The 23,685-nt window shown below is 42.2% G+C and overlaps 1 protein-coding gene and 1 long non-coding RNA gene across 2 annotated transcripts; both read right to left on the bottom strand.

Annotated features, from left to right (window-relative positions):
• Positions 1-94: 94 nt before the first annotated feature.
• LOC133446343 (uncharacterized) lies at positions 95-6,890 on the bottom strand. The gene is made up of 4 exons (XR_009782829.1): positions 6,812-6,890; positions 2,011-2,040; positions 1,317-1,499; positions 95-1,058 (listed from the first exon to the last, which is right to left on the bottom strand). It is a non-coding gene; the product is annotated as an uncharacterized LOC133446343 (long non-coding RNA).
• Positions 6,891-14,536: 7,646 nt separating this feature from the next.
• On the bottom strand, positions 14,537-22,114 carry LOC133445736 (interferon-induced protein 44-like). The gene is made up of 9 exons (XM_061723126.1): positions 22,040-22,114; positions 21,642-21,677; positions 19,145-19,171; positions 18,893-18,926; positions 17,663-17,864; positions 16,375-16,527; positions 16,098-16,266; positions 15,247-15,347; positions 14,537-15,153 (listed from the first exon to the last, which is right to left on the bottom strand). The coding sequence occupies exons 2-9, from the start codon at positions 21,661-21,663 to the stop codon at positions 14,992-14,994; spliced, it is 870 nt and encodes a 289-aa protein (XP_061579110.1). The 5' UTR covers positions 21,664-21,677; positions 22,040-22,114; the 3' UTR covers positions 14,537-14,991.
• Between the last annotated feature and the right edge of the window lie 1,571 nt (positions 22,115-23,685).

Here is a 23,685-nt window from a genome sequence, read left to right on the forward strand (position 1 = left end):
AAAAATAAATAAAGAAAATACTTTGTATTGCTTTGTAAATCCACCAGATGTCATACAGCAAAAAATACATACATTTAAAAAAAAAATGCCCCCTCTACTACATCAATCATTTCCACAACTAGGGGAATAACTCAAGACACAAATCATAATTTTCAGGTTTTATGTCATGATTACACTTTTTATGCTAAGTAGTGACATTATAACTTAATTCAGGTGTCTGGGTATGCAAGACAGTAGAGTACAAACTTTACATACATAAAACATTTTAAATACAGTGAACACGACATCTAATCGTTTTAAGAGGATGTGTCTAGGAATGTCTGGTTTAGCCAGCCTGTTTTTCCTCAGCTATTCTGTCATGGGTTAGACCATATATTGTATAAAACAATGTACAAAGAACTCGGTCACGTGACCCATTGGTTCCTGAAGAGTTGTTTTGAAGTCCATTTTTCTTCCTACATGGCACGGCCATACTGCTTGAGAAGCTCGTGGGAACACATGTACTATAAATAAAAGTTAGCTTCGCTCACAGCTCCTTTAGCTAAAATCATCAGAGATATTTGCAGAGCAGCCATTTACAGTGGGATATATCATGTTGAATTGATGGAAAAAGAAACAAGAAAAATGACAGCGGCGCTTCAGCAACCTTGGATTAATACAAACGTGTAGTTGGTTTGCTAACAACAGCAGCATGACGATTACAGATTGAACTTGGCAAGATGTAAGATGGATGTCAAGAATTAATGATGATCAATGGTAAATAATGATGAGAATCAAAGTAATCATAATAATAATAAATAGTAAATACAATTTCAAAGTATTATTACACTCGACTCTTGGCCGAAGCAAGCTGCGATGGGGTTCAGTTAAAGCAGCTTGTATCTGATGGACAGCCTTGCCGTTTCTTCCACAGATCAATAGTCCCGGCAGACTTTCATGGAAGAGGACATCAACATCCAGGACAACATTACTGAAGGTCTCAGACCACCTTCTCCCACCGGTTGAGTAGTCGACGTCTCGGGTGTGATGCATCACAACCAGAATGATCTTTTTATCTTCTGCTGACACCAGAAAAAAGAATGATCAGGCTGAGCATCTAACCTGACAACCCTCACATTTGTCTTTTCTTTTTATCTTTAGCTGTGTGAAGTTAGAATACTACTGTATATTTGCATACGTTGATGGTATTTTCATATGTGAGATAATTTAGATCTGTCTACACAAACATTATGGTTTTATAAAAGACCAATGTTAAGCCCTGAACCAGGATTAAATAGACTATGGTCCCACATCATATAACAGATTAAACATAGTACCTGGCACCCCCCTCATGGCTGCATCCACGTCTGACCCAACACGAGAGCTGATTGGACAGAAGACAATGATGACATCACTTTGTTCTTGGCTTGTGAGCGTCACATATAGTCCATTTGTCAGTTGTGCCAGCAGACTTTTATCTGCCCCAAATGTTTCTCCTGTGGTGATCGTGTGGACCTTAACTGTAGACATGCAGGGAAATATAGAGCAGGAAAACATAAACATATCAGAATGAATCCATTCCAGTAGGACGAGTGAAGACAATCACTTACTAAACTGTAGATTGTGGCTTCTTAAAAAGAAATAAACGAGTATTATTTCATATTCTTGGACATGAAACTCAATTTATATGTAACGTTTAAAGTTTCTCAGGAGTTCATCATCTGGCCTAAATGGTTTCCCTGAAGTGACTTTGTGGAGCTAAACTATGAGCTCAAAAAGAATATAAAGAAGGAAATAAAGAATAAAGAATAACCATAGATCAATGGATAATTGTTTTCTTTACAATTTTTGCTTATTCAACGAGCCTTCGGAAGACCTGGCCAGGGACATCAGATAAAAAGACTTTGCCTGAATCTGGCATATTTAAAAGTGTTGCCTTTTTTTTAATATGCTCTGTCCCTGGGAAACAAATAAAGACATCAGAACTCATCACTGCTAATAGGAGCTTCATTTCAGCAGACACTCACTCACCTTTACTCATGCCCGCCATCTTATGGTTTCCTAAAAATGAAATAAAGCAGTATTATGTCAAAAATGGAGACACAAGACTCAAATGATCTCCAAATCGAGTTTCCTGAACCTAAAACTTAAAAAATATTTGAGTATTTTCTCTCCACTGCACACACTTGATTCACTGATTCACTTGATTCGTTGCAAAATTACTGCAGAGTTCTTCTGACATCATGTTGCGGTCATGAAAGCACCTTTCACCAAGTTCACAAATGTTGAGCATTGTGCATCAAGTAGGCCTTCTTTTGAGATATCTTTCTTTTGCTGCTCTTGTGTTGAGTGCGTGTAGATATTGTACAGAAGGCAAAGCAAAATGTGATACTTCGTGTTACAGCTGTGTTGACACCCCTACTGAATCCTAACAATAATGATTACCTGAATGTATTTAGCGTTTGTGTGATGTTGGGCCAGAGACCTGTGTTGAACATGGGAAGACTTAATTTTTAATTCTGAGGCCCAACTCTGAGCCCAGCCTAAATTTCTTAACGTTGACCACATGCTTTAAAACAAAGGAACCTCCAAAATGACTCAAAGACCCAGCAGGCTTTGCATTTACGGCCCTTCAGTGATAAGGAATAGCCTCCTCATTGGGCATGAACCCCAAATCGCAGGAGGGGCCACAGCTGATTTATTGCAGCCTGGGCCCGGCTATAAAGAGAAGGCTTGGATTTTTTTTTTTTTTTTTTATATATAGCGCTCTTCAAGGCACCCAGAGTGCTTTACAGAGATCATTATTCATTCATACACATTCTCTCTGGTGGTGGTAAACTACGTTTTGTAGCCACAGCTGCCCTGGGGCAGACTGACGGAAGCGTGGCTGCCATATCGCGCCTAATGGCCCCTCCGACCACCACCAACATTCATACACATTCACACGCTCCCCCCTATCTGCCTTCTCTCTTTTCTCCCAAGCTCTCTTCTCCCTCAGCCCTGTCCACCGTCCCATGGAGTTCTCTGTGAGCTATGAAAAAGGCCACAGCTCCTATTTTAGCATGAAGGTCTACTAGCTATGGGCCGGCCTCCATTATCGTGCGTGAAGAAGCGTCTGGTTGTCTTGAAATGGCAACCACAGTCTGCAGCTCTGCGACGACTGACCAGCGAACGCTCCGAGCCCCGGATGAGCCGAACGAGGGACCCTTGCATGCCTCGATGTGAACGCCTTTGGACCGACCTGCAGCTTTCAATTCAATTCAATTCAACTTTATTTATATAGCGTCTAATACAACAGATGTTTTCTCTAGATGCTTTTCAGAGATCCAGAACATGAACATAAACATAAACATAAACCCCCGAGCAATTATTACATAAACAATGGCAGGTAAAAACTCCCATAGTGGGAGAAAAGCCTTAAGCCAAACAGTGGCAAGAAAAAACTCCCCTTTAGGAGGGAAGAAACCTTGAGCAGGACCAGGCTCATAAGGGGGGACCCTCCTGCTGAAGGCCAGACTGGGGGAGTCGGGAACGTCAGCAGCACAGCAGGCGGGTGGAAGCAGCAGCGGGATGACCAGAGGGGGGGGGGGCAGGCAGGCGGAAGCAGCAACAGAATGGTCAGAGGGGGGGGCGTCAGCAACACACAGCAGACATCCACGTAGGCAGGTGGAAGCAGCAATGGGATGACCGGGGATGGGAGGGGGGGGACGCAGGCCAGAACGCAGCTCCCGAGGCTCCAGCCTGCAAACATGCACAAAAGAGAAAAAAGGGGGGGCTGGCACAAGAAACTACAGGTACGATGGACAAAAATGATAGCTATGAAATATTTATAATAAATAAAAATGGTAATGGAGAAGAGAGGAAGGGAAAAGGAGAGGAGAAGAAGGGTGAGAGGCACCGCCCAGTGGATCATGTCGGTGCCCCCCAGCAGCATAAGCCTATAGCAGCATATCTACCGCGAGGCTATAAGCTGAAGGAGGCCCAGCTGCTGTGCCCATGCATTCCCCTCATCCACATGGAGATGAGGAAAGCAGGAGAGACCAGGATCACCTGCGGAGCGTAACCATCCAGCTGTTCACCAAGGAACGCTGACAGGCCAGATCAAACCACCTTTTTCTTCAACTACAAAGATCCACCTAAGAGGCTGTTTTGTGTCTGGGCAGAAAAATATACTTAACATATTTAACTAGTTTAGTTTTACGTTGTGAGTCGGACCACTGATCCCATCACAACTGGGTTTATTAGCTTAAGTGCACTGGCGTCTTTGCATTAGGGGCCGGTGGGGCACGGCCCCACCAGAGTGCGCTGCTGCGCAGGGGAAGATTATGTGTCATTAAACATAAGTTCATAATAAATTTGTCTCCAATGAAATGTCCGCAGTTTTCATTTGATGCAACTTAATTTCATCTGCTGACACTTTTTGTAGTGTAACTGTGTGTAAATAGTTCGCCCTGCCTGATCCAGCCCCTCTGTTTCCGCTCGGTGGGGCACGGCTGAGATGTCCCCTCTGCCTGTAATGTTGTTAACTGGTGAACTGCTGCGCGCGCCTGCGCGTGTACAGCGCACACATTAGCTTCGACAGTGGGGCCGCGAGCTCAGGGCCCCAGAGCGCCTCTCATTGGCTGCTCTGAACCATGCTCTGAACTGAAGCAGACATGTTAAATCGGCGTCGGCCGGCGCTCAAACAGCTCACTCTGTGATTGGCTGTTCCCAGAATTTCCCAGAATGCTTTTCGCCGTCATTTGCGGACTGAATAAAAAAAAAACAATTTCTAGCGAGAAATAAATATTTTACTTTCATAATATTCACTCGGTGAATGTACATAATCACTCGCTTTTCTTTTTCAAACCGCGCCAGAATAAAGGCTGATTTATGGTTCTGCGTTACACCAACGCAGAGCCTGCGGCGCAGGTTACGCAGCGACGCGCGCCGTACGCCGGCTACGTACTTTGATTGATAGGTGACGTTTCATTGTTTCAAAATGAATGAAGTTGACTATTTGGTGCGTGTGCGATTTAGCACTTTATCAATTGAGCAGAAGTTGGAAATAAAACGTTTGGGACCACATCGACCGGATGATTTAACCATTTGTCAAGCCGGAAAAGACAAAACGAGGACATTTAATAAGGAATGGTTCAAAAGGGAACTCTGGTTAACCGGGAGCGTCAACGGTGAGTCTAACAGATTTTTATAGTGGAACTGACCATGTACTTATATTCTTTGAATTATAGTGGACTTTGTGTAATGCGCAACTGGCGATACATGTGTGGGTGTGGGTGTGGGGGGGACACAACCTCACGTGGGCTCCCCGACGCTGATGGAGCTGTTTACCTGTCTGTGGTGCTGAAATGGCTGTTTGGCTGTGGTATACTGTGTGGTGGCTTTGTATATTAATTGCTGTGTATTGCATGTGCGCCGTACACGCCATGCTCGTGCACTGTCGTGCTTGTGCATTGTGTTTTTATTGTTGTCACGTTGCTGTTTCGATCTTGAGTATTTGATATGAGCTCTTGAACAGTGCCCATTTGGTAGCGCTATTGATATGAAAATATATGTCGTTAGATTGGCACTGTTTGTGTGATGATGGCATTATTCAGCTGCAATTTTGTGGTCAAAGGTGCTGTGGTCCCTTCTCTCACTTGATACTGATTGCATAAGATTTTCCAGCATGGCCCCACCAAAATTTACAGACCAAAATCGCCACTGCTTAAGTGTGTTTGTTTATTTTATCGTTTGTCTACTGGTGCATCCACTTTGCTGGATCTTGATGAAATGTTCTTCAAAAACAAGAAACAAAGCCCTTCCTCATTTCCCAGTCGAATGACCAGAGCGCACATGTGAAGTTAGTTTCCCATTGGTGCGTCTCTGTAGTGAGAAGTTTTTGTAGTGTCTTGGGTTTTACCTTCTTTTCTATTTCTCTCATTCTCTCCTACTAACTCTAAAGTTCATTTAAGTGAGACAGAGACACAAATTGTTGCTATGTAGTTAATGTTGTCTTGGTTGGATTGTTGATGGACGCTCTTAAGGTTTGGATGGCAATAGTCATGTGAAAAAGAAGGTATATATCCCATCAATTCCCTCTTTCAACAGCATTCATTTTAAAGCCAACGATAAGAAAGCAGAAGCTTGTAAATCAGGTAGGACCAGCACAGGCTCACAGCAATCAAGGCTTGTTCATTTTGAAGCAAAAGAAGTCTCGTCAACATGTTCTGCACTCTCATCACTGTACAAATAACTCCTGTTGTATGAATGGAAATCAAAAAAAGCCCAATGTTCTGTAACTTATTTCAGGGCTTTTTGGGGGGGAGAAATCCAGCAATAACTTTAAAAAGTAGTGTTTAATCTTTATGAGGTTGTTAATCTCACATTGTTGGGAATTTGAAGAGCTCCTTTTTGGTCTGATTTTCCATTACACCTTAGGGATCGTTTTTCTATTTCAGCCATTCTGTTATAGTGCTCAACAAGGTGTCCAGGTCCAGATCCCAGTTCAAATGATCACTCTTCCACTACTGTGCTTCACCACTAGTTTTGGCCAAACATGGTTGTTGTGTTCATGCAATGAATAGTTCATACAATACATATGCCTGCACTGCAATTGCCTGACTGTTATAGTTGAGGATCTATAGAGGGCGATGTTGCGCTGTGTAAGGGGTGGGAATGAGACATTGCATTGGGGGAAGAAGGAGAATGACTGAGAAGAAAGTCACGTCCTGTTCTGTTCCTTACTATTGTGTGGTAAGTGCCTGATACACCCACACAACAATAGTGCACTAGATTATGGTGCACTTGATGTTTACATCAGAGAGTTCTGGCAGATGAAAGTTTGCATTACCGGAGTTCTGCAGGAAGGCTGGAAGAGAAGACCAGGACTCAGAGTGGGATGGATGGATGGACAGACTGGTGGGCAGACAAAGAGCAAACTGAAGACTGATTATCCAGGGAATCCTGAAAACAGATCCAGGCAGGCACACTCAGGATCACTGAGACAAAAAAAAAAAAAAAAAATAGGAAAATGAGTTAGCGACTACCGGTAAATGTTGTTTTTTTTTAAATTATTTGCTGATATAAAAAACTTTATTAAATTAAAGAAAGGGGAGTTTCTTTTTCAAATAGATGTTACTGCCCTTTAGGAGACGTGAGCCAAAATGTTTCACTTTTTTTGCATGATCTCAAACTGCACATTTCGAGACATGAGGGGGGATAACTTACAGTCTGAAATAAGAAAATTTGTGATTGTAATCTTAATAAGGTACAAAAGCAGTTTTGAAGGCAAATAACTAATTCTCAGTTTATGATTGTTCATTTCAAAACGAAGTAAATCATAATGAATACAGCTTTATTATTTTTGCATGATGTAAACTCATTGTAACATCCAAGAAAATAGTTCATCCAAAATATGGAAAACGTTTTGCATTTTAACAACAAAAGTGCATTTAACATGAGATTTAGTATTAATCTGGACTCCTACCTTTGCTGTGATGCTGTTGCTGCAGAGAAAAACAGACTGAAGCCCCAGATTCTGCAAGTTGCTGTTTTATATAGAAATCTTACTTTCACTTTCGTTTTCTGTCGCTGATATACCACGTGTTTTACAGGAATCCACCAATGTGCGCTCTGGAAAATAGTTTTTATTTTTCAAGGATCAACTGCTAAAATATGTGAACTGTGTAACTTTAGAGCATCTGTGCACCAGACACCAAATGGACGCTGGATTCACGAAAGAGAGCTCTCATAACTAAAGTCACTGCTTTCAAAAACATTTGGAAAATCTAACAACAATAACAGAAACTAAAATGAACGAACGTAAATCTATAAACCTTTAATCTGTAAATTAAACAACAAAAAAAAACTTGAGGGTGTCTCATATGAAGGTAGATTTGTGTCTTTATTATTCAATCAAAACAGATGTTCAACAATAAAAACCTGAACTTCAATTAAAAAAAGTATTTGTTGGAGACACTTGTCACTCAAACATGCCTGACCAATGAGAATGCATCCACCCACTGCAGGATGTTTGTGTCAAAATAAAAAAAAAAGATGATTATCACTTAAACAAATAAATGACACATTTAAACAGTTTTTTTCTATGATACTTTATTATTCTATTTATAAAGCGTCTATTCTACAGAAGTTGTCTCTAGGATCTTTCCAGAGACCAGAACATAAACCCCCGAGCAATTATTACATAAAAATGGCAGGTAAAAAAATCTCCCCTAGTGGGAGAAAAACCTACCCCTACTTTTCAGCCCTACCCCTAAATTTTGCACGTTCCCGTGAGGTTAGTGGTGTCCCAATTCCTCTTTTCATCTAGGGGGAGTGTGCTTATTTAGGGCTAGGGGGTATGAATCTAGCCCTTCACAGCTAGGGATTTCAGATGCACACTAGTTGACCTAGGGCCAGAAAAAATTCCCAGAATGCTTTTCGTCGTCATTTGCTGACTGAATAAAAAAAAACAACATGGCAGACATTTCTTATTTTTTAGTGAATAAAATCAATATTTTGAGTTAGGCCCAATCTCAATACTCCCCCTACTTTTCTTCACTCGCCCTTCTTTTCTTCCCTACCCCCTAAAAAAGAAGGGGGAGATTTTAGGGCACTTGAAATCTAGGGCACTTGGCCCAGGTGCCTGTCCCAATACCCCCACTCCCCCTCATTTTCCTCCCTACCCTGATCAGGAAGCTGAGAGCCAAAAGCTGTTTTAATTTCAGCTGTAGCGCTGTTAATATGCGACTTTATTAAGTTTTAATATTTTTTCAGGAGTAAAAGTAACCTTTCAAGATCCCCAACCTGGGCTCAGTTTATCCAAATAACGCCTGTTAAGAAATTTGACTCGACGTTTTCGGAAGAAGAGCCGCTGGCCCCGGGGCGCAGCAGCAGCTCACAGCCCGAGAACAGACGTGATCGCCGGGTCAAGCTGCTCCGTCGTCCCGGGAGAGAAACCTGCAGCTCTGTTGAGAATTACGCTGGCTGAAATAAATCATTTAGGAAGATGTTGGTTTAATAGATGAAATCTAACAGTTGTAGTTACGCCTGTTAAGAAATTTGCTCCGAAAATTTAGAGATTTCTGCCTGCCGGCTCCGGAGCTTATGGGTCCGCGTTAAATCGACGCAGAGCCTACGGCGTAGGGTACGGCTTAGGGTACGGCGTAGGGTACGGCGTAGGGCACGTGTCGCCGCGTAACCTACGCCGTAGGCTCTGCGTCGATTTAACGCGGAACCATAAAACAGCTCCGCTATCTTCACTTCAGCTTTATCTGAAAGTGTGTAAATTACCCAGATAACAGCTTTGTGGTTTCTGAAAACTATGATATCAGAAACATCCAAAACAAATCTGACGAGTCACAGGATTATTTCTCTCTACTTCCCACAAAAAAATGCTTGCTCCCTTGGTCACAATCTGAGACGAGTCTGCCTGTTTGCCCTCGGTCGGCGAGTCGAATCAACGCAGAGCCTACGGCGTAGGTTACGTAGCCTACGGCGTAGGCTACGTAGCCTATGGCGTAACAGCCTTTACTCCGGCGCGATCTTCGCGAACAACGGACAAAAAAGGGATTATGTACATTCACTGAGTGAATATTATGAAAGTAAAATATATATTTCTCGCTAGAAATGTAATCAAAATGCATTTTTATGCAGAAACTAACTCAAAATATTGATTTTATTCACTAAAAAATAAGAAATGTCCGCCATGTTTTTTTTTTTGATTCAGTCCGCAAATGACGACGAAAGCATTCTGGGAAATTTTTATAGCCCCTCGCTCGCGAAGTCAGCATCTGAAATCCCTTGCTGTGAAGGGGCTATTCTCAGCCCCTAGCCCTCGTTATGCCCACTCCCCCTAGGTGAAAAGAGGAATTGGGACAGCACTACCCTCACGGGAATGCGCAAAATTTAGGGGGAGGGATCAAAACGAGGGCGAGGGGGAGTATTGGGACGCACCCTTAGTTTCTGCATAAAAATGCGTTTTAGGTGGTGCTGAAAAGTAGGGGTAGTGGGTGTATTGGGACACGGCCCTGGGAAGATTTCAAGTGCCCTAATATCTGTGGCTTCTTTTTTAGGGGTAGTGGTGTCGCGGCTGACAGCGACTGAACTATGATTTTAACTGTTTTTTTTTATTGGAAACATTGTGGACAGTGAACTGTGTTTGTGGGAGAGTATTGAACTGGGACTTGGCTGTCAATTGCACAGGGGTGGGTGTGTCTTCCCTTGTGCTCTGTTCACAGGTGAAGCGAATCCTGCAATCAGGGCTCTCAGGTGGACAGCGGTGATTAAAAGGAGGAAACAGATGCGGCACAGCCAGAGGACGCACGGCAGAGAGGCCAAGGTGCTGGAGGCTGGACGCAGATGGAGATTCCTGCTCAACTTCCCGGACGCAGAGGACGCACGGCAGAGAGGCCAAGGTGCTGGAGGCTGGACGCAGACGGAGATTCCTGCTCGCCTTCCCGGACGTGGACAGGACCCCCGGCTTGATCACCGCATCTGTTTGGGAACATCGCTCTCTATTTACCCACATAGAGGGACGGTCTACCCTGGAGCTTGAGAACCAGTGAGTTTAACTTCTCATGATTCAGTCCACTGATCGCACTCTTTTCCTGCCTTCCAGCCTGGGTTGACTGGGCTGTTTCGCTGTTTCTCTCCTGACGGCGAGAGTCAGCCGGACCCCGCCCCCTCACCTGCCGGACTGATCCAACGTCTGCTTTCCTGGTGCGGGACGCCGGAGCTCCCCCAGCGTACGCAGCCTCTGAGGCAGACGTACAGATACTCTAGGCCCGGGGTGGGCCAGTACACACTGAGTGAGACTGTTGGCTCATTGTATGGCCACAGGTTTTTTACCACTGACTTTTATTACAGAGTTTTACTTATTGTCCTTTTTTGATTATATTGTCTCGGCTGAGCATTTTTAATTCTTTTTTATTCGTTTTAAGGGCCACTGACATCATTATCTGGGGGATACGAGATTTGATTGTAGGGAGGGGGGTTGAAGGGGTTTGGGGCCACCATAGACGCTTTTCGAGACCTGCTTTTAACGGTGTTGCATGCGTGTGTTTGGGAACTTATTGTTGAGTTACCATTGGCTAATGCCTTGATCCTTGCTGTGATCCTTATTGGATTCTGAGATTGGTTTCTTGCAGTGCAGTGGTGTATCTAGGTCTCGGTCTAATTCCGGGGGCCAAACTATTAAATTGGAGCACCCTCCTCCCCTTCTGGATTTTAACAATATTGGCCCGGTTTCCCAGATCAGTTAAGTAGTTCTTAACAGTTAAGTAGTTCTTTCACAGGCTCCTTAAGATGGTTTGAAAGAAGTTTTTCGCTGTTAAGAACTACTTAACTGATCTGGGAAACCGGGCCATTATTGGTTGCAGACCTTAACCCCCAGATTTATTTTATTCCAGTGAGCCGAAAATATATTGTGTTGTTCACTATTGAATAAAGTGTCGTAACCTTCCACTTGCCTCTGTGGTCTATTGGGGATTGAAAAGAACCGACCTATTGTAACAGTGGTAGCGAGGGAGGGCTAGTGGTAGAAAGTAGGGGGTGTATTGGGATTGGCCCTAAATCTAACAAGGATCTTCTGCTCACTCTGTCTGCCAGTGAAAAAATTAATTCATGTTCTGCTAAAACTACAGGCTGGTTGATTTATTATAAACCACATGGTTCATTCGTCCAAATAGTTTTGCTTTCTTTGTCACATGCGGATAAAGAAAATAAATAATTATGTCGGCAGCTTTGTTTTATTTCTCCTCTCTGCAACTGCACTGCATAAGCATCCACCAGGGGTGAATTCAACTGGGGACAGCGAGGACATGTCCCTCGACTTCTCAATATCCCACTCCTGCCTCACCACCAGTTGCAAGTCTGTTCATACATTCAGAACTGCAAGTCATAATTGCGGGCGATACGCAGGCCAGAGCGGGACAGCGACCACCCATGTGACTGTGAATAACAGTGGGCATTCTTGGGGGTCGCCAAGCCCGCCGATAGGGGGGGACAAACGGGTCTGTTGTCCCGGGCCCAGGGTCGGCGGGGGGCCCAGAACTAAGTGTTTTAACATCAGATATTGTATAATTGTATTTGTAAATGTATGATATATTGTGGATGATGTGATTGACTGTTTTATATTTTTGTTTTTTTGTGGAACCCAGGAAGACTAGTTGGTTACTACGGTACCAGCTAATGGGGATTCTTAATAAACTAAACTAAAAAAAAAAAAAAAAAATTTCTCATGAAATTATGGAATCATTTTTCAAAATGTTTCAAAATATGCCTATTTGTGGAAAAAATATGTAGTATTTGAGTTACATACAAGCTTGTTATTTGTTTTCTTCCTAATTGTCCTTGCGGTCAAGAACCCCCAACACAAAAATGGTTTGGCCGCTGATCAAAATTTGATATAATTTAAATCAACCATTAGAATGGTCAAAATGTCCGGTCAGCACAAGTCCGGTGCTCAGAAAAGAAGAGAAAAGAAGAGGAAAATAGAGGCCCCATATGGCGCTTTTGCATTAGTCTCACCTCTCCTCGGTTCTACCCGCTATGGCCCCATTTTGCGCTTTCGCACTAGGGCTGAGACGGGTAAAGCCGCTCCAAGTCAATACTTTTTTCTGTAACCATTTCAGCCAGGTTCTTTGCGGGCTGAGCAGGGACTATTTCTGAGGTTACCACCCTCCTCGCCACTGATTGGTCAAGCGGCGGGGCCGTCATCACCCTCCACGCCTCTGATTGGTTGGGGGGCAGGGCCGGCAGACGTTTGAATCAGGAAGCGGGAGTCAGCGCGAGGTGGCTCGCAGCGATTTTATTATAAAGCGCAAAACGTCTGTTTGGTGATCCAACTCTGAGGTGCAGATGTTCATAAACCTGGTGGCTGTCGAGAAAAAATTTAAAAAGCGATGTAGACGGGCTGTTTTACTCTCAGCCGCTCGCGGCTCCAGCTGATTTCTGATCAGCGCCGACATGAACAAAGCGGTTGCGCAATCGAGTACGTCACAGCAGCTTCACCCCAACCTGCCCGCTTCTCCCCTGGCAGTGCGAAAACACAGGTGTGGAACCGTGCCGTACCACGCCGAGCAGAGCCGGGCTCAGCCGATACTAGTGCAAAAGTGGCTATAGATTCTCTACACAAATATTTTAAAAAGGGTGGTGACGGTGAAGCTGGAATTAATAAAGTCAGCGTAGAGCAAGATAAGAAACAGCGCAGTCAACGTTTACCAACCTTGTAACTTAACCTAACTGGCTAGCTCTAACCCATTAGCTTGTATAAAAACCTGAAGAGCAGAAGGAGAGATCCGGGCGCAGGGGGGCCCATCTTAGATTATTTTGTCCGGGGCCCCGGCAAGACTGTCAGCTGGCCTGGGGGTCGCCATAATATATCGGTAAATTACTGCAGTGACATTAGTTTTAAGTTGGATATTGCACAGTCATTTGCTCTGGGTAAACCTCTCATTTGCTCAGGGTCCACTGCAACATTTCAAGGGCAGCATATAGAGGGAATGCGCATGACGTCACAGATGGGACTTAACACTGGGTTACACCCACTGAGTGGCAGAAAGACTGAGTGGCAGTGTAGACTGTCAGTTTGAGCAACTGGAAAACATCTAAAATGGGAAAGAGCTGTTGTGCGATCGACTGTACTCATAGATTTAGCAAAAAATCAGAGTTATCGTTTTACAGACTGCTGGAAAATAAGCTTAAGAGAGACAAATGGATCGCTGCAATTCACAGAAACAACTGGATTCCAGGCACCGAAACGTGGATTTGCGGTTCCCATTTTGTATCAAGTAATGTTGGATTTGTGGGTAGCTAACGTTAAACGGTCAAATCATAAAGTTCGGTGTCCTCATCACTTTAATTCTGCCTTGAAGTAAGCGTCAAGACTTTTGTAAGCCTACAAGCTTTGCTTTATGTATTTCCCCGGCGTAGAAATTAAGTACATATAAATATTAGGAAACTGGATTCGTGGCCAAATATTAATGTCCATGGACCACTGGTTCTTGGGGTAACTGTACCAAATATTAATGTCCATGGACCACTGGTTCTTGGGGTAACTGTACCAAATATTAATGTCCATGGACCACTGGTTCTTCAGGCAACTGTACGGGTCACTGTCAAGTCCAACTGTCTTTAATTTAATCCGATAATAGGCTGTTATCCCGTCTTCTCCACTAGTTGCAGCTGTTTTTGCTGATGTTTTGCCACTCAGTGCAGTAAGGGGGCTGGTCCAGTGGGAATGTGACGTCAATGCATACACTCAACAGACTTTACAATAAACAAAGGGAAGAGGGCTGAAGGTGTCCTGAATTCCTGTTTTCAAAATTAAATGTGGGATATATGCATAGAAACTGTGGTTAAAGCTGTAGAGGAGCTAATGAGCTAATATTTACATATAAAATGTTATAATTATGAAAAGATTTTAAATGTGACAAGGAGAGGTGTATGTCATGCAGCCAGGACAGTATCCTATACTGATTTTGAGTTACTTGATCACATGACCTGAAAGCTACTGAGGTAAAATGCTAATATTTACATTACATTCAGTACATTTACATTCCTTTTGAGATACGTTTCCAAAAACACTTTAATTTTTACAGTAGTTTACAGGATGGGTGATGGACATCTATACATGGGCTTGTGTGATCTACACAAGAAACAAAATACAAACAGTATTAATACAGAGACATTTATTACACATAGACATTTCTGTTTCATGGCTGTCTTTTTTTTTTCACATGCTGGTACTATGCTGTGTAGAATAGAATACTTTTATTGTCATTATACATGGGTACAATGAGATTATAAGTGTGCAACATGGGTTCTCTTTCAAAAACTCATGACAAAGTGTGTCTGTACATGGAGTTTATTAATTTCATGTTTAGGTTTTATTCTGTCCCATTTTTGTTTTTGGCTATAAAAACATTTGTCTAAAAAAAAATTATGGCTTGGCTATGTTTTTGCTTACCATCCTGGTAAGCAAAGCCATAATTCATGCAGTGACACTCGTCAAAAAAACACGCTGCCTCTTTATAGTTTGTTGATGAAGTCATCGCCAAAGTCAATCATCAGTTTCAGCGCATTCAGGATCAGAGTGTTGACATCCTCATCTAAAACGATTTCATCACTGTAGTTCTTCACAGGAAGAATGCAGTTCATTGGAATCCCCAGTTTGGAGCTGAAGTCTGACATCTAAAATTAAAATGAAAAACATTTTATTGTAACTTCAATTTTTACCTCTGTGGATCTGACCTAAAATTACAAAAGACTGGAGCTGAAATTCACCTTTTTCTTCAGATATTTGCTGTTGTAGACGTTCCTCAGGCTCTCTTCAGTTTCACCACACGCCTTATCAATGTGGGTGAGAACAGCCAGTTGAGGAATACCTGCAGATAAGGAGGTGTATTTTTGTCTATTTTAGCATGAATACTTGCTCAACATGAGCTTTACCATGCTTTCAGGCTAGACAGAAGTATATATAATGTATTATGTAATTATACATACTTACAATGTAATTATGAAAATGTCTGATGTCAAGTTTTGCAAGCCATTTGAGGCCCAAAATTAATTCAGCAAAAGTGTGTATATGGTACCTTCTTTAGATATATTTCAAAATAAATGTACAATGAAGGTTTTTCTGTTTGCTAGGAGTTTGTTTTAGACATTTTATGTATACACTGTTCTGTTTTTTATTAACTTTTCTTTAAGGTTACAAATATTATTTAGGATCTATTTGCTGTAATCTTAACAGTCTTCCAGGATTGGAAAAAAAGTCTTACATTTTTCAGAAATCTCGAGAGTAATTATAAAACTCATGTAGCATGTAGAGCTTCATAAACCTGAAAAAAGACTCAATCTGTGGGAGCTGATTTTAACACTTGACTTGTTATCAATCAAGTGCAACACAATTTTTTTAAAGACAGGACTAAAACCTTTAAGCAGCTGCAAACCTTTGTGACACAACATCTTCACACTTTACATAATTCACATGTAAGTAATGGCATTCAGCATAGTTTTTTTCACCATAATACAATATTTTGCTTTGAAAACAAAAATATTACAATTTTCCTGAACTTATTTCACGGGTACTGAGTTAATCTCTCTCTGATCCCCTCTACTGTCTTGTGTTTTCTTACCCAACTCAGTGGCTGCTTCTCGGATCACCTTCATTTTTTCTAAAACGGAGGATCTCACTTCACTGGCATTGGCAGAATAAACACAAACCAGAACATGGACTCTGTCATCCGGCGATGGTGAGGAGTTGTAGCCAGGATCGTCATAGGACAGGGGAGATAAAGGATTGAACTGCAGAAATTAAAAAGCACAGAAGTCCGGAAAATTAAACAGGTTTCTACTGTATAAGAACATATTATTCTTAATCAAACAAAGTAAATGAAGGAAGTATGTAACAACCTTATAACCCTCTTTCACACGTCCCTTCAGAGCCAGTTTGATGTCATATGTATTAACTCCGTTTTCAGCCCCTTCTTCCAAACCCATGAAGTCATTAAACACAAAGGGGTAGAAGTTTCCTCTTCCTTCCTTCTGGATTTTATGTGTTTCATACTGTAAGATCAAGCAGAAATTTAGAAAATCAACGTATGATGCAACCACCACAAACCTCTGTTAGCACTGCTTAAGGTTGTCAACAACATGTTTATTCAGATAACACACCGAATACTAAATCAACTAATACAGAAAAGATCTTTTTCTAAATAAGATTGTTTTCATTAGAGATAACATTTGTGACAACCTCCTCACTTCTGTGTCTAATGTGCTGGAGCAGTTCACATCCTTCATCCCAGTGTGACAAAACATACAAAAAAAAACCCCACCCTACACCAAGTAGTCATGCTGGACAGTGTCCCTTTAACTCATCATAAACATTTTATTATGCAGGATTTTCAAAGACTATTATAATCTATGACACTGATTGCACATTAACAGTATTGCTGGAGGCAAATACTCTGCCAGTTAAATACATCATACATAATAAATAATATTTTGGAGCTCATTTTATATAATTTCTTCTACACAAGATAACAGTCATAAAATGTAAATAAAACCATTTTGGAGTTATTAGGAAGATGTGTTTTTCACAGAGGTTAGATGTAGCACTCCACGTCCAGCAACTAATCTGAGTCAGGCAAACACAGAGAACGCTATAAATACCTTCTTATTAAACTCTGACACTGAAAGAAAATAATTCCCAAATTCCCAAAGATGTTGACGCATCCCCATTGAATAATGTAGATATTAAATATTTCTAACATCTTTTTTATCTTCCTTTTTGTCTTAATTTTTTATTGAACAAAATAATGCCACAGTGAAAACAAGTTAGATGTCGTTCATCTGAGGTTGTAACAACCCAGTAATATCAAATTATTTTTAACATGCTTTTACATAATGAAACGTAGGATCAAAAGAGATGAAAGGTTTCTGAGTTTTGCATAAAAGTATCATATTGTCTTAATCAGACAGTTAATGATGTAAATTCTTTTGTCAAACAAAGTCCTGGCTGTGCACATCAGAGCAGCTCCAAAGATCCAGTCTATCTTCAAACAATAAAGCTGTTTAGGGTGCATGACAGTATATAAAAGTACTGTTGTAGTTTCTAGTTTAAATTAGGTAAATTAGCTATACGGGTATGGTGAAAATATCCAGATCAGAAGGAATATTTATTTCAAATGGTGAAACAAACCATCTTTGTGTGACTTTTGTCAGAGCTGGTACCGCTGGCTGACGCTGGGATGGCTGGTCTCTCTCTGACAACACTGTGTACAGAGTTGATGAGGCTGGACTTTCCAGCACCAACTGGTCCGTACAGCAAAATTCTGAGATGACTGATTTCATCATTTTGTGGTTGATAGTCCTTCACGTACTTCAGGTCTTTCTCATTGTCTCTGTTGACATGCAGAAACAAAGAATATCATTTAATAAAACAGTTTTGAACATGGGTCTCACTGATGCCTCTGAGGAAGAGGGTTCCTGCTTTTTGAGGCCTGACAGGAATATTTCTGTTTAGTTTGCATGTTCTCCCCATCAATGTGTGGGTTTTATCCAGGTACCCTGGCTTCCTCTCACAGTCCAGAAATATGCTTTTTAACTTAAATAAGGATTCAAATAATAAGGGTATGTGATAATATTTAAAAATATATATTTTTGTGTATTTTGCATTTTTTGAGGATAGTCGTAGCAATGCTTGATAGCTTCTAATACTTCTATAAGGTATTCCATCAGTTTTTAAAAAAGTCCTGAAGGTAAGTCATCATCATTACCTGCTGCATCTGTAATGGATATGGAAATATGTGTTGGAAAGAGACAGAAGAACTTGCAGTTTAAACAGTTGGGATGCACTCTTGTGTTTTATTTCATATTCCATATTGTAAGGAGGCATTTTGAAATAATATTTATACATTTTTCTTTATTTCTCCAGATGCATTGTTGTTGTCTAGTTGTTTTTTTTGTCCAGAGAAACCCGTAGTCTACTATTTTGGTAAATGTATTCTGCTTGATTGCTCTTGTGTTCCGGGTTTGGCCTGTAGGGGTTGCGCGTTGCCTGTTCATTACAGTCTGAACATGAAGCCAACAGCGTCTCTCGCTTCATTTTCTTTCTGTTTCCCCTTACAGGGGCGTAACACATCCTGTCTCAAAGTGTCTGCTTGTGCGTCAGAGGCGTGTTTGTTTTTTCCTTTGTGCACTAAAACAGATCCATCCAAGAGTTCTCACTCCATGGTTTCTGTCAGTTTTACAACTATGGGATATTTCATTGAAACATGACGGCAGGGCCAGCCAGTGAGCCACACTGCTGGAGCTGAAAATAGGACTCTTTCTTTGTTTTGATTTTTTAGAAATAAACATAAGAAGACAAGCAATATTAGCTAGGACTACTGTCACCGTGCAAGTGTAACAAAAATAAAGATGTACTCACCCCCACGATATTTGTCTCCAAGGACCTCTCAATACTGACAAAGGAGCAATTAATTCAGTTAATTCAGAAAATATTAAAGTCATGCGACAGTACACACTCAGTTTGTGTGTGTGTGTGTGTGTGTGTGTGTGTGTGTGTGTGTGTGTGTGTGTGTGTGTGTGTGTGTGTGTGTTTGTGTGTGTGTGTGTGTGTGTGTGTGTGTGTGTGTGTGTGTGTGTGTGTACTGCATGGACCGAGATGTTTATCACTTACATGGGGAAGGTGGTGGGGTTCTCGGAGCTAAACACAACACAAGACAGATGTAAGACTTTTAGGTAGGAAAAAATATATCAAACTACGCTGTTTCAGTTTCACAAGTATCTTATGAGTACTCAGAATTTGAATTTGGGTTAAAATTCTACACAATTTCAATCACAATTTCTAACCACCTTTTGTCACATTTGCTTAACATCTCCTCAACAAGCCATTGCTGCCCACCTTATAAATATTAAATGAAAATTAAAGCTGCAAGCAGCGATGAACGGGCCCTCGCACTCACGGCCACCGCCCCCATAAGCATATCAGAAATGACACCACCCACGACTTCCTATGTCAAACCATTCAAAAGTTATAGCAGAAAAAAGGGACGACCAATCAGAAGAAGGGGCGGGGCTAATTCAGCCCAATAAAGGTCAAGGACTCAATACCGAGTCCCATGACACCACCCACGACTCTCTATGTCAAAACATTCAAATGTTATAGCAGGAAATAGGGACAACCAATCAGAAGAAGGGGCGGGGCTAATTTTCACCAATTATGGTCAAGGACTCAATACCGAGTCCCATGACACCACCCACGACGCTTTATGTCAAACCATTCAAAAGTTATGGCAGAGAAAAGTATTCTAGGGGGCGCTGTTGAGCCGTTAGGCCACGCCCATTAATGCAAACCATGAAATTTATCGCCAAGCCTGTCTTGCAAGCAAAATTTGGTGACTTTTGGAGAACTATCAAATATGGACCAATCAGATGAAGGGGAGGCGCGCGTTTTGGCGTCTAGCGTCGCCACGGTAACACTTTTGAAAGAGAAAAGTAATGCGGGTAGTCGCAGGATGGAGACGCACATTTTGATGTATAACACATCTGGGTGCACGTTACGGTTCGGGCCGTATTAATTGCCGAAGGAATGGCATAAATTGCGCCAAAATTACACAATTAATTCAAAATGGCTGACTTCCTGTTCGGTTTCGGTCATGGAGCCAAGAGACTTTTCTTTAAGTTGCGACATGATACAGGTGTGTACCAATTTTCGTGCATGTACGTCAAACCGTATTGTGGGGCTTGAGGCACAAAGTTTTCCGAGGGGCGCTGTTGAGCCGTTAGGCCACGACCATTAATGCAAACCATTAAATATCAAATTTATCGCCAGGCCTGCCTTGCATGCAAAATTTGGTGACTTTTGGGGAACTATAAAAATATGGACCAATCAGATGAAGGGGGGCGCGGTTTTTGGCGTCTAGCGTCGCCACGGTAACACTTTTGAAAGAGAAAAGTAATGCGGGTAGTCACAGGATGGAGACGCACATTTTGATGTATAACACATCTGGGTTCACGATACGGTTCGGGCCGTATTAATTCTCGAAGGAATGGCATATATTGCTCCAAAATTACGCGATCAATTCAGAATGTTCAAAATGGCCGACTTCCTGTTCGGTTTCGGCCATGGAGCCAAGAGACTTTTCTTTAAGTTGCGACATGATACAGGTGTGTACCGATTTTCGTTCATGTACGTCAAACCGTATTATGGGGCTTGAGGCGCAAAGTTTTTTCTGTCTGAACCAACCAGATGAAGGGTGGGCGCGCTTTTTGGCGTCTAGCGTCGCCACGGTAACGCTTTTTAAAGAGAAAAGTAATGCGTGTTGTCGCAGGATGGAGACGCATATTTTGATGTATAACACACTTGGGGGCACATTACGGTTCGGGCTGTATTAACTGCCGAAGGAATGGCATAAATTGCGCCAAAGTGACACGATTAATTCAAAATGGCTGACTTCCTGTTCGGTTTCGACCATGTCGCCAAGAGACTTTTCTTTAAGTTGTGTACTGATACAGGTGTGTAGCGATTTTCGTGCATGTACGTCAAACCGTATCGTGGGGCTTGAGGCACAAAGTTTTCCGGGGGGCGCTGTTGAGCCATTTCGCCACGCCCATTAATGTAAACCATTAAATATCAAATTTTTCGCCAGGCCTGACTTGCATGCAAAATTTGGTGACTTTTTGGGCATGTTTAGGGGGGCAAAAAGGCCTTCCTTTCGTCAGAAGAAAAAAGAAAAAAGAAAGAAAGAAAAATTCCTACAGATACAATAGGGCCTTCGCACTGAAGGTGCTCGGGCCCTAATAAGTCAGCAGAGCAGCTGTGGCCAAAAACCATAGCAAATATGGATCAACAGGAGAGGGGTTCATGCTCGTACACATGCAACGGGGGAGGAGGAGAGGAAGGAGCTTCAGAGAGTGAAGGGTGGGTCATGTTTTCCTGGAGCATTGGAGTGAGGCAGGGAGGGAGAAGGGAGCTCTCTACTTATGTGGGGGAGGACTAGGGAACGGTGCTGCTGCTTAGAAATGCAAAGATTTAGTCAGATAATTCCTAAAAAACGGTTTTCCATTTATTTTGAAAAAACATGCAGTATTTAACTGTGGGAAAAATTCCAAGAATAGCAGTGAAACTGTTGGCACACACATCTTAAATACATGGTCGTATTCATTTTACTTACGTGTTGAAGAGCCACCTCCCATAGCTGCAACAAAAACTGCATATGTAAAGAAAGAAAGAAAGAAAGAAAGAAAGAAAGAAAGAAAGAAAGAAAGAAAGAAAGAAAGAAAGAAAGAAAGAAAGAAAGAAAGAAAGAAAGAAAGAAACACAAGCAGTCACTGAAGTCATCTTCGTTCTCTTCGTACTCCTCTTTTCACATTATGAACACATTTATTTTCTAAAAACTGTAAATGATCTGAACTGGTGTTAGAGCAAACAAAAGCAAACCCAACAGGCTTTAAAGCTTTTTATTAATTATGCACATGAGCTAAGTCTCCCACTGAAAATACTAACTAAAGATAAGTTAAAACAGTGGAAGAAGAAAAACTGGTACATTTTTTTGAAAAAGTTGAATCCTACCTTTAGTACAAATGTCCTGCAGCTGGGAAGAAACCGAAGATGTGGTGCAGCAAATAGCAGTGTGTCCATTTATAAAGCATTTTATACTTTCACTTTCACTGTCATGAACCAGCTGACCTTTTGTCCAGCAATGGGCTTGCTAAGAGACTCAGCAATATTAGTTCACAACTTGAATTCTTGAAAACCTCTTTCAGAATAGATATGCATTTACAGTTCCAGTACAGGGTTACATAGACTTTTGAAAAAAAAAAACAACAACAACATAATATACACATCTTCTTCCCCCAGGGCTATAATCCTATCCATCCATCAGAAAATGGTGTAGTCAGTACAAAATCATTTAATAAGGATTCTATAACTATTGTGTAAAAAAGTGTTGGACACGTTTTAAGGACTAAGTGACAGCAACATCTGAGTAAGACTGAATAATACAATAACCCTCAAAACTAGAAACTTTCAGGACATTTTGATATGGGCATGCCCGACTGCAAATTCATCCCCTCTTGCTATTTGTGTTTGGGCTGGTACTGGATGTGTTAAGGGCAGTTCTGATTAGATTGGGGTTGTCTCTGGTTCTGTCTGAGGAGGTTCTGGTTGTGTTGGGGAGGTCCAGAGGCTCCAGGTAGTGACATTTTAATAATGTTTTGCATTCAAAAGGGCCAAGTGTTCATCTGAGGATTCTATGCAGGAGCGACACAGAACAACGGTCTTACCAGAACAGGCTGCTGGATTCCTGTAAGTCATGTGGTTAAACAACACAGTGTTTCTGGCAACAGCAGCAACAACACATCAACTGTAGGAATCCAGATCACGGGCGGGGCTTCAGGGGGGTTGGGGGGGGCGGTACTCCCCCGGGCCCCATTGGTCCGCGCCTGCGGACCAATGGGGCCCAAAGCAGCACAATGTGCTGCTTTAGGCCTATGCTGCAGGGGGGCACCGACATGATCCACTAAAAAGATGTGAAACTGAAAAAAAAAAGATGTGAAACTGAAAAAAAGATGTGAAATTGAAAAAAAAAGATCTGGAACTGAAAAAAAAGATGTGAAACTGAAAAACAAGATGTGAAACTGAAAAAAAGATCTTAAACCGAAAAAAAGATCTGAAACTGAAAAAAAGAGCCATCCATCCATCTTCATCCATCTTCTTCCGCTTATCCGTCGCGGGGGCAGCAGCCTCAACAGGGATGCCCAGACTTCCTTCAACCCAGACACTTCATCCAGCTCTTCCGAGGGGAGTCCGAGGCGTTCCCAGGCCAGCTGAGAGACATAGTCTCTCCAGCGTGTTCTGGGTCTTCCCCGGGGTCTCCTGGAACACCTCCCTAGGGAGGCGTCCAGGAGGATCCGGTACAGATGCCCAAGCCACCTCAGCTGACTCCTCTCAATGTGAAGGAGCAGCGGCTCGACTCCGAGCTCCTCCCGGGTGACCGAACTCCTCACCCTATCTCTAAGGGAGCGTACATGCTGAAGGTCCCGGTCCGATGAAGCCAACAGGACAACATCATCCGCAAAAAGCAGAGAAGAATTCCTGAGGTTCCCAAACCGGATCCCCTCCGGCCCCTGGCTACGCCTAGAAATCCTGTCCATAAAAATTATGAACAGGACCGGTGACAAAGGGCAGTCCTGCTGGAGTCCAACATGCACCGGGAA

This window comes from Cololabis saira, chromosome 6 (genome assembly GCF_033807715.1).
Source record: "Cololabis saira isolate AMF1-May2022 chromosome 6, fColSai1.1, whole genome shotgun sequence".
In the NCBI taxonomy this organism is placed as follows: domain Eukaryota; kingdom Metazoa; phylum Chordata; class Actinopteri; order Beloniformes; family Belonidae; genus Cololabis; species Cololabis saira.